The sequence below is a fragment of the Pipistrellus hanaki genome (genome assembly GCF_964339955.1).
Source record: "Pipistrellus hanaki genome assembly, chromosome: 2".
NCBI classification, from domain to species: domain Eukaryota; kingdom Metazoa; phylum Chordata; class Mammalia; order Chiroptera; family Vespertilionidae; genus Pipistrellus; species Pipistrellus hanaki.
Window position 1 is genome coordinate 32,657,010 of NC_140504.1, and position 17,066 is coordinate 32,674,075.

General features: G+C 32.8%; 1 protein-coding gene across 4 annotated transcripts in view; it reads left to right on the forward strand.

Annotated features, from left to right (window-relative positions):
* The window catches only part of NAALADL2 (N-acetylated alpha-linked acidic dipeptidase like 2), a 1,087,185-nt gene extending 1,070,437 nt beyond the window's left edge, over nt 1–16,748 (forward strand). For all 4 annotated transcript variants that reach the window (XM_084874166.1, XM_084874168.1, XM_084874169.1 and 1 more), the window contains one exon: nt 9,503–16,748. In XM_084874166.1, coding sequence (XP_084730292.1) covers nt 9,503–9,701 — 199 coding nt within the window. In that variant the 3' untranslated portion in view covers nt 9,702–16,748. The remainder of the gene's footprint in view (nt 1–9,502) is intronic.
* The last annotated feature ends 318 nt before the right edge of the window (nt 16,749–17,066 follow it).

The window sequence follows — 17,066 nt, forward strand, 5'->3', positions numbered from 1 at the left end:
TACCCAATTGTCTGGTTTGGCTTCCAATATTAGGTTGCATAAAAGTGTCCAGAGGCAACACTTTGTCATGCTCATAATTTTAGAGAAAACACTTCAGTCTTCCACCATTAAGTATGTTAGCGGTGGCCTTTTATGTTTCCTCTATTATGTTGAGGTACATTCACTCTCTACACAATTTTTAAGAGTTTTTATCATAAACAGATATTGAATTGTGTCAAATGCTTATTCTGCATTTTGTTTAAAATCAACCTCAACATAACCAATAGAGATTTGCCTAAATAGTACTTATATTTGGAAAAAATTAATAGGACTTCAAAATGAGATGATTTTAGTTTTTTAATTTGCACAGTAAATTGTATATGGATCCATTGTTTACCAATATAAACTGCAGCATTTTATTCTTTGTGCTGGCAAAGGCAGTTATAGATAGAAATGCTCCAATGAGTTCGAGAGTATTTTTCAGCTGAGAGAACAGCATGAGAGTGTTCCCTTAAAATATTATTCTTGTTCATTTTCAAAATAAATATTTAGTAAGTTAACATGTGAAACAATTCTATAAAATGTGAAAGGTAATTTTTCTACTTTTGAGAGTAATTTAACATTACAACATTCCTCTATTAATAATTCTAACCTTTAAGATCATTGTTCATAGCTTCAATAGGTCAATCATTTTACTTTGTACTGATGTTTTCTTCTAGCTAAAATTAAACAAACATTGTAATGTTCTGTTGCTCTTGAAGTCTTCAAATTGTCCTGAATAATACACTTGCTATTCAAGAGAAATCATGCAGTTTTTACCTCAATGCAATCATTTCAAAATATCAATTATATGTATTACATAAATTTTTCTGGTGAAAAAATACCTATAGTTATTACGGAAACTACATGTTGTTAATAACTATAAATTCAAAAAGTAATGTATATGTAGATACATTTTATTGAAAATAGCATAAAATCCTACTCAAATAGCTTAAAGAGTGAAATAGTTTAACACATAATTGAGTCAGGAAGAACTGATTTCCAATTGTTTGATTCAGCATCTCTATGAAATGACTAAACAATAAGTTTATTTTTTTGTTGTTGTTTCTCTGCTCTGCCTTCTATGAATGCTGATTTTTCTTTGTTGGAATTTAAATATTTTATATCCACACCCTTAGTATTATAAAGGAGAAAATGGATTACCTTTTTGGCTGTCTCAGAAAAATAAGAAACTACTGCTTTTAGAATCCTACAGAAAGTCTCTCTCCAAACTTCATTTCTGAGATTTGATCTTATAACCATTGGCTGAAATAATCCATTTGGTTAAAGAATTACCTATGCTGACTTAATTAATACTGTGTTATCTGAATCAATATTATGGCAATTGGAATCAGAGGAACTAGGTTATCCCATTAGGATCCTTTACCCACAAGCCATCCCAAATATGGTAAATACTGCATAGAATATTTATAGGGTTTGCACTATATGCCCATAAAGAGTATATGAAATAGAGGGACAGATACACATTTATTACAAAACAGTGTTTCTAACTAATATTTACATAGAATTATAGGCATATAGTCTAATATTGACATAGGATAAAGTGAAAACTCTTATAAAATATAAAAATAAATCATTGCATACTAGGTAGTAATCTAAATGCATTATATTGGCATTACATTAAAATAACATTTTAATTTATTCATTATGTGCTTGGCTTTCAACATAAACTAAACTTTTTCTTTTCTGTCCCTGAGAACTTAACACAGTGACTTACTCAGATTATTAATAAGGGCTGTTATAATAAAGTAAAAAACAATCAATATTGGCTCAATTACTCACTTTGTTTAAATAGACATAGCCTAAATTATAAACTGTTGGCTTTGGAGAGAACTTTTCAAAACAAATAGCTCACATCCTTTTCATTTCTGGAATCAGAAAATAAATGAAGAAAACAAATCTGAATTACCTATTTTGTTTCATTTTGTGTCCTTAGCACTGCTGTTTACTAAAGGTAATGAAGATAAGGAAAGAATAAATAAGAAAGGTCAAATGCAAATATTTGCTACATAGATTAAAGGATATTATGTTAATTGCCAAGTGACTAGAGCATTTAAATGAAGTTGTCCTTGGAGGGAAATAGATCTTACTTGCTGATGAGTATAATCTGAAATACTAAAGAAAAGGAGTTCCTAATAAGTTAAGAAAAAAGCTATCTAGATAATGAGATTTAGGTCACACATGTAATCAGAGATAAAATTAAAAAATAGCAGTGATGAAATAAAAATAAAAACAAAATAATTACATGACGGTGAATAAGAAGTCAAATGTATCACCATCTTCTCCAAATTTTGGAAGGTGCTAAATATTGAGTTCATCTTTGTCTGGTTTCTGTGTTCTCTTTTGATATAATTGACAGTTTTGAGTGCAAAAATAGAATTTTTTCTTTGTTGATAAATCATTCAGCACTGTACCATTCAAGAAGTCTGTGCTTTAAGTGTTGTCTGAAGAGCTATTCTCTTTCTCAAAAACTTCTCTTGAGAAACAATTGTAGTTAGGTGGAATGAGTTTTGAGACAGTGACTATAGTATATAGTTGTTTTTTTAAATATATTTTATTGATTTTACAGAAAGGAAGGGAGAGGGATAGAGAGTTAGAAACATCAATGAGAGAACAACATCGATCAGCTGCCTTCTGCACACCCCCTACTGGGGATGTGCCCACAACGAAGGTACACACCCTTGACCAGAATCGAACCTGGGATCCTTCAGTCTGCAGGCCGATGCTCTATCCACTAAGCCAAACCAGTTTACTCTACTATTCTCTGCTATATTTTATATGTATTCTTAATAGAAACAGACAGAATCATTTTTGTTCATTTTTGAGTTGTACTTCAACAGTTGATGCATATTTTGTTTTAAAAAAACAACAGTATGATGCTGTGATGGTTAACTTGTTTTTTTGTTTAATGGGGGGGTGTGGGGAGGGGGGAGAATCGCAAAATATTAGATTTTAAAATTTCTAATGAATCGACACAGATATCCCAACTTATAATGCATACCTCATGTAGACTGTTTGGCACAATTTTCAAAAGAGTCTTCTGAATTTAGGCAGTCACTTAAAGAACTGTTAAATGCACATCATATATTGTGCTCTAACAATGATATCAATAAAGAATAGAGAACAGATGCCTACATTAACATAAGTCCTTCCTCTCCCACAGGGAAGAAAAACAACTACTAAATTATATCAATTACCTATAGTTCCACTAAAAATCATCCCAAAATTATGGACAACTATATATTTGTCCATAACTCTTTAATATGGCCATGTAGGCTGGATTCAATTGGACAATTCTTCTGGTCCAATGGATATCTTGTGGCTGATTTTATGTCTGTAACCAGTGCCTCTTGTTAGGACAGGAAGGCCTCATCAGAACAGCTCCTCTCTGCTCTTTGTGTGCTCTCTTTTTCTAGCATGATAACCCAGAATTGTTTACATAGTGCCTTGGCTGGATTCCAGAGAAAGAGAGGAAATATGAAAGACCTTTTGAGCCATAGATTCACCATATACAGGGAGGAGAGACGTTATAGCCATTATTGCAAACAACCTACCACAGGTGTATTTTTGCCTAGGTTGTCTGCGTAGTGAGTTTACGGCTTGACCATATCAACAATAGTCTTAATTCTCATTTTGCATTTGCTAGTATAGACCAAATTCAAATTTGCACTATACAGAGGCCCATTAAAATGAGTGATGTGTGTTGTAATTTCAATAGTCATGTCTTTTACGAATGCTCATGGACATAGTATCAAATAATATTTTCAAATGTTGATATAAATATAGCAATCCACTATTACCTAAGAGGTATAGTTAGTATAATACCTGAAAAGAGTTAGCAACTATTGCAAGAAATTGAGTTGGCCTTTTCTCTCTGCATTCAGCATGTATACCCAGTCAGTTTGGAAGACATGATTTAATAGTTAGTGTGATTTTATTTAGAAGCTTCTCAAAATGGGATATAATGAATGTTAATTCAAGTTTAGGTTGGGTGGCATCCCGTGCCCATATACGAATATAAGAGGAGACGTTTGAAAGAGGCTATCGTTTCCATCATTAATTTGCTAATTTACATTCAAGGAAATGACTCATGAAGACTTTAGATACCTTTATTTCAAAATTCACTTTCTTCAGTTTCCCTTTGCATTGCTGAGTGGAAAAGATTTGTCAGTTGAGTAAAGATGCTTCATCTCCTTCACTGATGCTGCCGGGAGTTATTAATTAGGTTTCTGAATTTGGTCCTGCTCTTTCCTGGTCACCGCAATGTGTCATTGAAACAGGCCCATTAAAATGAGTGATGTGTGTTGTAATTTCATTAGTGTCATCAATAATGTATTACACTTTCCTTTTAGTAGTCTCTTTGTGTTGTGTGGGTCAGTATGACTTACATTTATATGAATTACATTTATAAGATTCAAATTGTTACAGATGATAGAAGATAGGCATGAGGGTGGAATTAATGTTATTTTAAACAGGATAACTACTAACATGATTTCAATTAAATAATATTTTAATTAGGTCTGATGTCTCTACACACCATACTGAGATGCATGTTGTGTGTATGCAAATAGGATGGTGATTTATTGACTAAATAACACAGCCCATTCTTTCTTCAAGGAAACTTTTCTGAATTGGACTAAAGCATAAGACCAGGAGTGGTTCACTAAGGAATTTAATTGTTGTGTTTGGAAAGGACAGGCACTTGACATGGAAACTCTTCAAATGTATTCTCGTTTGTCACTCTTTTTTTTTTTCCCCCTTCCAGATACGCCTTTTGACTATCTAATCTGAAACATATGGGTCCATAATGAGAAACAGAGACATGTTTGGTACTCTGACATAATATACTGTATATTGTTGAAATCTTACATCCATTTAAGTGAGTTTTAGTTTTGGTGACATTACATGGAAATACATAAAATTTTGGCTTAGAAGCTTTCACTGGAAGCATTGATCGAACTAAAATATTTTCAAAGGCAGAAAAAGTCTTTGCATATCAAAAAATTACACAATGGTAGTTTTGCTTCTCAGGAATGATTTTGAGTATTTAGGGTTAATTATTGAACTATAAGAAAGTTCTCAGAACTAAGAAATATATAGGAATATAGGTGATTAAACATAAAAACATGGCTGGGTTTTGTTTTTTCTTCTCTGATTCAAATATTAAAATTGAAGTAATGTGAAGGTACTTTTTTGCAGAAATTTATTTTATATAAGCAGTAAGCTGAGTGGGTTTTGGTACACAAAGAGAAATGGGAAAATATGAACTACTTCTGAAAATCAGTAGGAAAAATTATCTTTCTCATAAAAATTTAAAGAAGATATCTTTGGTATCTTCAATTTATTTTAAGGAAAAGCAGTCTATAAAGGTGAAAAACTTCTATTATAATAAAGATCAACTAACTCCAGTTATATCAGCAGCTACCCAAAATGAAAGTTTTTTTCTTATGATGAAAAAACTCTGCTGTTGTTTTTTTTTTCCTACTAAAATATCAGTGTCTGTAGTTTTATGCTGATTTGTATCCAGTTTGGGTAGAAATGGATATGAGTATTTATCTTGCATAATAGCTTGCACAGCCTACTACTTGATGCATGTAGCATATGGAAAATGTGTTTAGCTCCTTGTAGAATTTCACAAGCCAAAAAAAGGATCCATTTCGATTTACATGGTCTGTTTACAGTCATTTTAAAAATATGTTACTGTGTTGCTTCCTAGTTAGAAAAAGCAAATGTTGGCACATTACAGACTCCATTACATTGGTCTTTAGGAAATATATGTATTGCCTTCCAGTTAATACAAAAATCAACAATAATCACACTTATTGTGCTTTCAACCTAAACATTCTCTTTAGGAGTATTTTTATTCATCCACATTTTCTCTCTTCTAGATATTTTATATTAATATGGTTGAACGTATTGGAGCCTGTGCTCAGGCTTAAATGAATTGTCATGAAAGGATTAATCCAGCAACCTTTATAAGCATATTTTATTAAAATCACCTTATCCTTAAATAGAATATTAATGATATTTAACATTAAATAACCATAAAATGATAGGTAGAAATGTGTTTCATGCCAGTGGGTTCTTAAAATGTACAAAAGTCACTGTAACAGCATGATAATCATTAAACATGCTCTACATAATATATTAATTGCAGTAGTACAATTCATTTAGGGCATTTCTGGATAACAAATGTGATAATATTTTTGACTGTCAGTATGCTGAGCCCTCAAGGAATGGAAGTATTTGGTAGAGTTTTTGAAAATATATATCATAAGTTCTGGAAACATGTTTTCCATGAAATGATTTATAATTGAACATGGATATAGGAGAGAGAATTCAAAATAAAAATATTATGACATCTGATTAAATATAGTTATTATACTAATTTATTTTTATTAGTAAATCAGTATAAAATGAATTAGTATAATAACTGCTCTGAGTCCTTGTTAAAAGATTAAATAATTAAAATACATTTTAGCCAAAACTGGTTTGGCTTAGTGGATAGAGTGTTGGTCTGTGGACTAAAGGGTCCCAGGTTCCATTCCAGTCAAGGGCATGCATATTGGCTGCGGGCACATCCCTGGTAAGGTAGTGGGTGCGCAGGAGTCAGCTGGTTGATGATTCTCTCTCATCGATGTTTGTAGCTCTCTATCCCTCTCTGTAAAAAATCAATAAAATATATTTAAAAAAATAAAATAAAATACATTTTAAACTTTTTATCCTTGAAATATCTTAACTATTAAATCATTTGTGTTACTATATATGTCTGTTTAATTTATTTTTGAATTTCTTAGGGTTACATTGGTTAAAAAAATGGTTTCAAGTCTATAGTTCTATAATACATCATCTGTATATTATATTATTTGCTCATCACCCATATTCTTGGCTCCTTCCATCAATATTTATACCCCCTATACCTTCTTGTGCCTGCCCCCATTCGCCTTCCCTCTGATAATCAAATACTGATGTCTGTGTCTGAGTTGTAGGGTTTTGTTTTGTTTTATTTAATCCCTTCACTTATTTCAACCAGCCTTCCAACCCCTCTGCCATCTAACAGCTCTCAGTCTGTTCTCTGTATCTAAGTCAGTTTCTATTTTGTTTTGTTCATTAGATTCCACATATGAATGAAATCATATGGTATTTGTCTTTCTCTGACTGATTTTTTTTTTTCAGTTAGCATAATACCTTCCAGGTTCATCCATGCTGTCTCAAAAGGTAAGATTTTTCTTCCTTTTTATGGCTGAATAGTATCCCATTGTATAAATGTTCCACAGTTTTTCTATCCACTCATCCACTGAAGGGCACTTGGACTGCTTCCAAATCTTAGCTATTATAAATAGTTCTGCAATGAACATAGAGGTAGATATATTCTTTAGAATCCATGTTTTAGGTATTTTCACAAATATTCCAATAAGTGGAATCACTATCATCATAAGGCAGTTCCATTTATAATTTTTTGAGGAAACTCCACACTGTTTGTTCACAGTGGCTATGTCTGTTTTCCATAGATACTCTAACATTCCCACCAACAGTGAACAAGGGTGTCCTTTTCTCCACACATGGGCCAACACTTGTTGTTTGTTGATTTATTGATGATAACCATTCGGACAGCTGTGAGGTGATACCTTATTATGGTTTTAATTTGCATTTCTCTGATGCTTAGTGACATTGAGCATCTTTCATATATTTAATGGCCATCTATATGGCCTCTTTGGAGAGGTGTCTATTCAGGTCTTTTGCCCATTTTTTTAATTGGATTGTTTGGTTCTTTGTGGTGTTGAGTTGCCTAAATTCTTTATAAATTTTGGATATTAATAAATAATTAATTACAAGGTATATCATTGACAAATATAATCACCCATTCAGTGGATTGTCTTTTCATTTGGTGGGTGATTTACTTCACTGTGCAAAAACTTTTTAGTTTGATTTAGTCCAATTTGTTTATTTTTTCTTTTGTTTCCCTTGTCTAAGGAGACATATCGGGGTTGGAGCGGGGGGGGGGGAATGAGGCCTCTTACCAAGAACCTGGTGGTCTGAACTATGCTGGCATTTTGATCTCAGGCTTCTGGCATTCAGAACTGTGGTACATCTATAGTATTCTGTTATAGCAGCCCAAACTGACTGAGACAACTAGGGTATGCAGTGAGTAGAGGCCTGGACAGCTGCCACAATAAAGAATTATCCAGGATTGTTATTTATTGATAATAGCCATTCTGCTTCACTGCTGGTGGGAATGCAGACTGGTGCAGCCAAGGTGGAAAACAGTATGGCATTTCCTCAAAAAATTAAAATGGGACTGCCATTTGACCCAGTGATCCCACTTCTAAGAATATATCCTCAAAAAAAAAAAAAGAAATAAAGAAACACCAATCAGAAAGGATATATGCAACCCTATGTTCATAGCAGCACAATAAACAATACCTAAGATATGGAAACAGCCTAAGTGCCCATCAGCACTTATGATGAGTGGATTAGAAAACGATGGTGCATCTACACAATGGAATACTATGCAGCTATAAAAAGAAGAAATTCTTACCATTTGCAATAGCATGGATGGAACTGGAGAGCATTAAGCTAAGTGAATTAAAGTGAAAGAAAAATACCACATGATCTCACTCATTTATGGATAATTAAAAAAACACACATTATAAACTGATTAACAAAAATAGATACAGAGGCAGATAAGCATCAAACAGACTGTCAAACTACAATGGGAAGGTTGGGGAGGGTTGCAGGGGAGGTAAGAGATCAACCAAAGGATTTGTATGCATGCATATAAGCATAACCAGTGGATGCAAGACACTGGGAGGGGGATGAGGACATGTACCAAGGGGATAGGGGAGGCTGGGGGAAGGTCGATTGGGGGGGAGGGGGGGAGGAGATGTATGGACTACTATTTGTAATACTTTAAACAATAAAAATAAATAGAATTACACAGCATCAGATGTCCATAGCAAAAGGTCACAAAACCATGGTCTAAATTTTCCTCCTTCACCTATTTTTTATTTTATTTTTAATGTATTTGTTAATAACCTGGATCATTTGTCCTATAGAGTGTCTCACAGTCTGTATTTTGCTAATGACACACCATGATAACACTTAACGTAGTTTTGTGCCCCTTGCCTTAGATTAGATTCAGAAGCTTCATCAGATTCAGAGGCAGCATTTTTAGCAAAATGCTTTATTTTGTCTTTACTTTGTGGTGTACTTCCATCAGGAGGTACATAATGTCTGGGTCACACTCTCTCTCATCACTCTGGGAAGCTTTTGATGATCAGTATTTATATCCCTTAATTCATTAGAGGTTGGAACATGGTATTTTGTAATTTTATCATTTCTTTACCTATTGCAAATATCACTATTCATTAGATATTCCTTACAATGTTTGATAAACAAATTGTACTGCAGATGAATCACCTACATTTTCTTTCTTTCTTTCTTTCTTTCTTTTTTTTTTTAGAAACATCCTGTACCACCTTGATGAGAAGACAAGCCAGTTCTCAATCCTCCTGGAGGCCTGGGAGCGCTGCAAGTCTCTTGCATCCAACGAGACCTTCCAGGAAGCCCTGTCCAAGGTGTTGCACAGCATTAATTCAGCTCAGGTTTACTTCAAAGCAGGACTTGATGTGTTCGACAGCGTCTTGGTTGGAAAGAACTGAGAAAACTCTCAGCATTTTAAAAAGTTTGTTTACAATTCCTCAAGCAAAAGCTGTAATCTGGTCAGACTTTCTGATATTGAAGACTTCCCCTCTCTCCCTAATGGCTTTTTATACAAATCTAAAGCTATGATTAGATTGTATTTTTAATAGATATATATAAGAAGAGCATTTTGCACAATTAATATTTTCTTATTTCTGCATTTCTGAATATGCAAAAGCAAGTTATTGAAATAACACTTAAGATTTATCTATTAAAAAGAGATCTACTGTATTTTTATATATATATATATATATATATATATATATATATATATATATATATATATGTAAAATATTTGGGGGGAAGTGTTCCAAGAAGTTTTGGACAATCTTTGCTCCTATGGATAAAGCACATAGGAACAGAAGTTGTTCCTTGTGTTAGAGCATTTAATGGCCTACTTTCTGCAATAGAAATGGAGGGTTGATGTGGTTGCAGATTAATTTGCTATTAGGTATTCATTATGAAGAATCCAAGTATTCTGACTGAGTGATTGGTTGACCAAACCCACTTTGAATGTTTCTATTTTATGAAATGAAGTGCCTGTTCATAACACAACTAGATGTAGTAATACACTGGTTATGAAAATGTATTTTTGTAAGTATTAATGAAAAAAAAAAAAAGAGCCATAAACATTCCAGGGAAAAATCTCCAGGTAGCTGCACAGAGCAATTTAAATGCAAATTTTTTCTAACAACTTATAAGGTGACAAGCTTTGAAACCTTAATTTGCCTCAGTTGATTTTGTAGAAATCCAGGGGTGATATATGTCTTCTAAGGGAGACAATATTTCTAATTTCTTCTTGTGTTGTTTCGGTTGGAAGCCCTGAAACAGAGCTATTCTAAATGAAAGCATTTCACATTCTTTGAAAACCCCAAGCATCTTAAAAAGCATTAAATTGCTATTTTTGCCACTGACATAAAGGACTTACTATGAAAGAAATAGTTGTTTTGATCAATGGAAAATGCTCCTGAAATCTATGAGGAAATGTTCAATATGTTTTTTCTTTTTTATCCTTAGTTGTGACTAAAAGTGAACATAGATATAATAGTCATAATCCTAATTTTATGCATAAAAACAGTGTTTTGCTGTATGAATATGTCTTTCCCACACTTCAATTATTTGCTCTTGTGGAAAAATGAAACTCTGCATAGTGACATTGTCATTGACTGGCCCTGACATCCATGATTCCCCCAACACCTTAGGATTCTGTTAGGTGACAGTTTAAACTTTTAGCTTGCCCTTGAGAATTGATTTAAGTGTTTTTCTTCTGATATTGGATAAAGGAAATCCCCTGAGGAAACATATTTTCAGAATATTTTATGTGACCTGTTTCTCTTTCCCAGCACAATAAACACACTCCCCCATTATACAAGGACAAAGCAACATTGCAGACAGTGCCTGTGTGTCTAAATCTTCGCTTTTTATGGATGAGCATAAACCTATAAACCTAATCTCAGTTTAAAGGAACCCTAAAGTTGAAGGGAAAGAATTAATCAGTATTGATTAATTGATTTATAAGGCTCGGCTGTTCCTACCCTAAGTAATGTTTATACGCTCAAGGCAAAGAGAATTGAGGCAATTAGCTAGATAATTCAAGCAGAAATCCACTTTCATCCAAATTGCCTGTGTGCACATTAGTTTTACATGAGAAATGAAACCGCTTGATTTTTCCTTAAACCAATATAATTGTTTGTTTGAAAATATTTGCCATGTTGAGGAAAGGACTGAAGGACCAGGCTACTGCACACCTCAACATCAATGCCCCTCCACCCTTGTTCTACCAAAATCAACAGCAAAGAAGAGATGAGAATATACACATGGATAGGGTGGGGGCAAATAAAAGAATGCTTTATACCCAAGGATTTTAAATATTTAATCAACCTTTAATGCATTCATCCCAGTTCTTAATTTGGGGTTGAATTTAAAGAAAAGGCAAATAATGATCAGTTTTATAGTTTATCATTTTAGAACAAAATCCTGAGTAAATTCACTCCCTTAGTTTATAAGATCATTGATAGCATGAAATATTTTTTGTTTGTACATTTTTGTTTAATGATTGTGTACTTGGGTAAACCATGTTGCACAGATAAAAATCTCAATATTATATATTCATTTCGAAGTTTTATGATGTTTGACATATCATATAATATAGAGAGAATTGAAGGTAACTCTTGTATAACACCTTTTCATTAGTCTATTTAAGAGATTATGTAAATAAATTAAATCATAATTAAAATATACATCCACCAATTTTATACACGCTGCTCTATATATTTGCCTGCAACAAACTTCTTAACCAAGAACATTATTGCCAAGGTCTGATTACCTCAGGGTTCTTCCAAATTTATATTATTCTAATTTTCCCAATAGATCCAAGTAAATAAAATCCTATTCAAGTTAATAGCAAGCGTTTTTGGTGATTTGGTAATAGGCTTCAATTCTTACTGAGATATCTGAGTGCTTGCTAATTCGCACACTCCTTCATAGATAGAATTGTGTCTAGATATAATAAAACTTAATTGGTTATTCTGCTAAGAAAATGTACCAAATCTGCATCACTGGAACTTGGGTTCAAGAAGGGTACACATTGCCCTTTGTAAAAGAGCATGTAGTCTGGAGTCAAAAGGAAGTCTAAGAGACATTTTGGTCTAAGCACTAAGATGTTATCTTCAGCCAGGAAAAGCAGCATCATCCCACTGGCTGCAATACCTGTAGCCAAAGCAATTAAAAAACTTGGATAGAGTCACATACCTAGCTAGTAGCAAAAGCACCACTGGGATTTATACTTCTCTGCTTTGTCATGCAGTAAATCCAGCTCCCTCCTTGAGATGCTAGGGTTATGTATGATCTTTCCAGTGCATCCTAAGAAAGCAGCCATTCTCCCAAATGCTGCATATACTGGAATTACTGCTCTAATTAAGGACTAGCTTATTCTCTGACTATACCTGACCAACAAAACCTTCCTAGGCAAAGGGTTGGGCACTCAGGAGGAAGTGGGGGGAGTTTCCGCAGGACAACAGAGGTAGGAAAAAGGACACTGAGTGAAATGCTTTTATGAGAACATATTTTAGGTCTGTATTAAATCAGACCTAAATCTCTCTTTCTCAAAATGTGGATTTTAGGGTATGAGGCCTAGCCATCTTTATCTTCAGCAGGTTTTCCCAGATGATCATTATGAACTCTGAAGTTTAAGAATTCTAATCCACATCAATACTGACTCCTGAGAAAGCATTATGTGGCAGCATATCGAAAGCAAACAAACAAAAGCAAAACAAAACTGAGAGTCACAATAACAGGAGGTACCTGAAGTTTTGCTATTTAAGAGAGAGAGAGTAAAAGTAACCATTGCATTTCTCAGAAAAGGATGTAGGCACAGCTAACATCTGTGCCTACTACTTTTGTCCATTTGTCCATTGATTCCTCACCACAACGTTTTTTTTTTTTTGTTTTTTTGTGGTTTTTTTTTTAATAAGGAAACTTAGTTGAGTGATTGGTTGGATGTTCCTTATGATGGTGGCCAACTAACCCAATGACGTGTGGGTAGGTTAGAATATATCTATAAGAGTATTAAAAAGTAATACACCATTGTAGACAATCATGACAACTAGATGTAAAAAAAAAAACAAAAAACAACAACAAAAAAAAACAGAAGCCTCACATTACACAATTTTCTCCTCAAAATGCCTATATAATTTTATTGGGGAGGAAATAAAGAAAGTGCTTGAATTCACAACCAAAGTTTCATATTATCCTTAAAAGCTTAGCATAACTAACTGACATTTTAACTTTAATAAATATAAGCATAAGGTAGGTTTTCCCCATTGCAAAGATAAATGTTATAAAACTAAAATAAATGATGATTTATGGCCAACTGCCTAATGATGAATCAGCATCTTTGTCTCAAATGAAAAATTGTAATTATTTACACAAGAAATTGGTAGACCTAGCCAAAAATGTTCTCAGAGGTACTGTGTGGTATGAGTGATTAATTACTGCAAAAAGTAAGCTTTCTCTGAGGGTAGCACATTGTCATCCCTTTGATGTAATAGGCTATTTAACTATGTCTTAGTCATATTTTCTTAATATAAATGAATTGTTTTAAACTGCCAATCCATGTGTTGAACAGAAGTAAGATGGTCCATATATTCCAATAAACATAACAACATAATAGCTTCATCATAGGAACACAGAGGAAACCCAGGGGAGGAAACAAAGAATGTGATAATTATGAAAAATATTCTGCCTAACTCCAGTAGTGAGTCTTTATTTCTTCCATATGCTTACATTTTGAGCTTTTAAAAAAATGCAGTTTTGAAAGACCTTCAGAAACCTCAGAGTTCTAAGCACTTCATTGAGTGCAAATATTTTTTAGTTACCGTATTTTCCGGCGTATAAGAAGACCCCTGAATTTTACAGTTAAAACATAGGTTTAGGCCTATAGTCGCTGTATAAGACTACCCCCCACTTCCGAGGCAACACCAGTTCTTTTTTTAATAGACCGCCTCTCTGACTCTGGCCAATCTGAGCAGGCTTTTTACTAGAACACAGTAGTCGTTTTATACGCCGGAAAATACTGTAAGTGGGCTTGTTTAGGAAATTCAAAATTTCTAGTGATATGAATTTAAAAGAGGAGTTGCAAACAGTTTTTTCAACATCTATTATTCCATGATCATCACCATGCCCACTCAATTTTGTGTTTCCTCTTTCTAGATATACTTCAAGAATGAGATTAGGCTCTTTTTCCCCTGAGAGAGTAATTTTAAGATCTACTGGACTCAATATGCATTTATCTGTAAATCAGCAGTCTTTTTTCCATAACACCTTTTCATTATCCTCTGAAGATGTGCACTGAAGAGCCTTTAGCACACCTGGGGCTGCTGAGAATCTTGAGGCCTTGCTTGCTGTAAGACGGCATATTTCTTAAAGACATTTATAATCTCATATTCAGATTGTATCTGAATTTATACAGTGAAGGATTAAACTGAGGCACTTTCAAGTAGCACTCAAGAAAAAGAAGCTGCTTTAAATTTTAATGTTTCTGGTTAGACTATTTTTGGTTTGAAGCATATAGCTATATAGTTTTCTGTAATCAAACTAGTAATTTTGATGTTTTCAGCCAAACTCCAATCATTGAAGCCAAAGCAATGTATGACTACTCTAATTTCTTAAGTAGGATGCTGTCAAGAATTAACTCAGGATCAACTGATTCATCTACAAAGAGTTGATGAGTGTAGACAGAGCCTAACAGTATTCCAATTCCTTTGATGTCTTAAGCCGGTAAGCACTGAGGTAGCTTTTCTCAGAGGGAGACAGATTTTGTTTTCCAGAGGCTAATTAATACGCACAACCTAAGTCTCCAAAGGACCATACAGGTGCCTGTACTATACCATATGTCATGTGCAGTATTCCAGCGAGCTCAAGAGATTAATATACAATCATTATCATGAATTATTATGTTGCATTGAAGTTAATGTCAGTCTTTTGTTCTAATTAAAGTATAAACTTGGCACCTGAAAGAAGTTTAGCTAGAGAAGTGCAGTTAGAGTCTCTATTTTAATAAATTACATATATTTTTCAATCAAAATGTGTAATCATTTAATTATCTAGACTGCTCAGTAAGTAAAATTCTCCAAATCCTTCAAGAATCTTTATTCATATGTTAAAAGCAGATAAATATCTACTGGAGTGTTTTTTATCATTTTAAATTCTTAACCATTGTTGAATCATGCTTTCAGTAGATGTGGTAGTTTTTTTTAAAATTAATATTCATGGTGATTATTTGTTTTCCTTTATATTAAGCTGCTGCAAATGGACTACCTTGTTTTGGAAGTCAGAAAAAGACTATTCCTCTATAAAGATAATTTTATCATGTCTGTTTAACAAGAAACAAACAAAATTATTTACTCCACCATTGAAAATTATTCATAGAAAACAAAATGTCCAGATGGTTATGTGTAGTTCACCTGATTATATTTCAAAGATGTTATAAATAATTCTATTCAGAAGCTGAGATAGGACTCTATTAGGTGATTTAGTATTTAGATTTTACACAGAAAGTTTTAATGGTAAATATATCTCACACATTCTAATATGTTACTTGAAAAATATGAATAGAATTTGTATTCTGAAAAAAAATTATCTAGAACATTTTGAAGGGCTAATTTGTTTTTATAGACATGTAAAAAAACAACATAATTTAAATAATAGTTTCATATATATGTTTGGGATGTTAATATGTACCATACATTTTTTCAATCATGTCTACAGTGTAGCAATATTTAGTGCTATTAAATTATATAATAAATAAAATTTCTCAGTTGTATAACAATAAAAAAGACAGCCATAAAATAAATAATGTGATATTTAGGAGAAGATTTATAAATGAACTTGGGATAAAAATTGGAGGACAATCTCTCCAATTAAATTTTCTCAGATTAAAAACAAATACCTTAGAAAGGTTTCTCTATGGCTAAATTGCACTTTGTTGAATATTGTTCAAGATAATTTGATTATTTTCTGTGTCTCAGAAATATTTCCATTGTAAAGAAATGTTCATGGTCATTGTCTTTGTTGTGATTCATTGTTAATTGCATTGATTTAGATGTATGTGTCTGCAGTTCTGAAATTATTATATAGAGGTGAATGTCTAATCTCCATAATGTGTGATGTCCATCAGGAATTTAGTGTGCTTTATATTTAGCCCAAATATGATCTCAATTTATTTTACAACTTTTTACATATTACTCAAATGACTAAAATTGCAGCTGATTTAGGAAAGTATTATGATTTGGAGTGACAAAAATTGGATTGGGATACCACATACATTAAGAATGAGTGAATATTTTATATTTCACTTGATTAAATATTTGCACATAATTAAAAACATAGTACTCTAAAATGAAGGCATCTTTTAAGAAGTATGTTCTAATTCATAAATGCAATGAATATGTACAATGAAATGGTAATTTTAAAACACTCATTTAAAATATTAAATGCAGACAAAACCACTGCTATGCTGTGTTTTTTTATACGATATATAGTATTTTAAATATGCAAAATTAATTAGTTATTAGTATGTAACATTACTAAATTATTTCTATGTAACATTTATTACACCCAAACAGAAATAAGCCTTGTCCAGGAATTATTCTATGAGGTTTATAATATTATTCTTCTTTGCCTTCCATTTTTCTCTCAAACATGCTCTTTGTATTTTTTTCTTCGATTATTCTCATTTCTTTATGTCCTGCCTTGCCTTTTCGGTGGTGGATGCCTGTGTGTTTGTTGTGCAATTCTTACTAGTTTTCCGGATTAAAAATAAAATC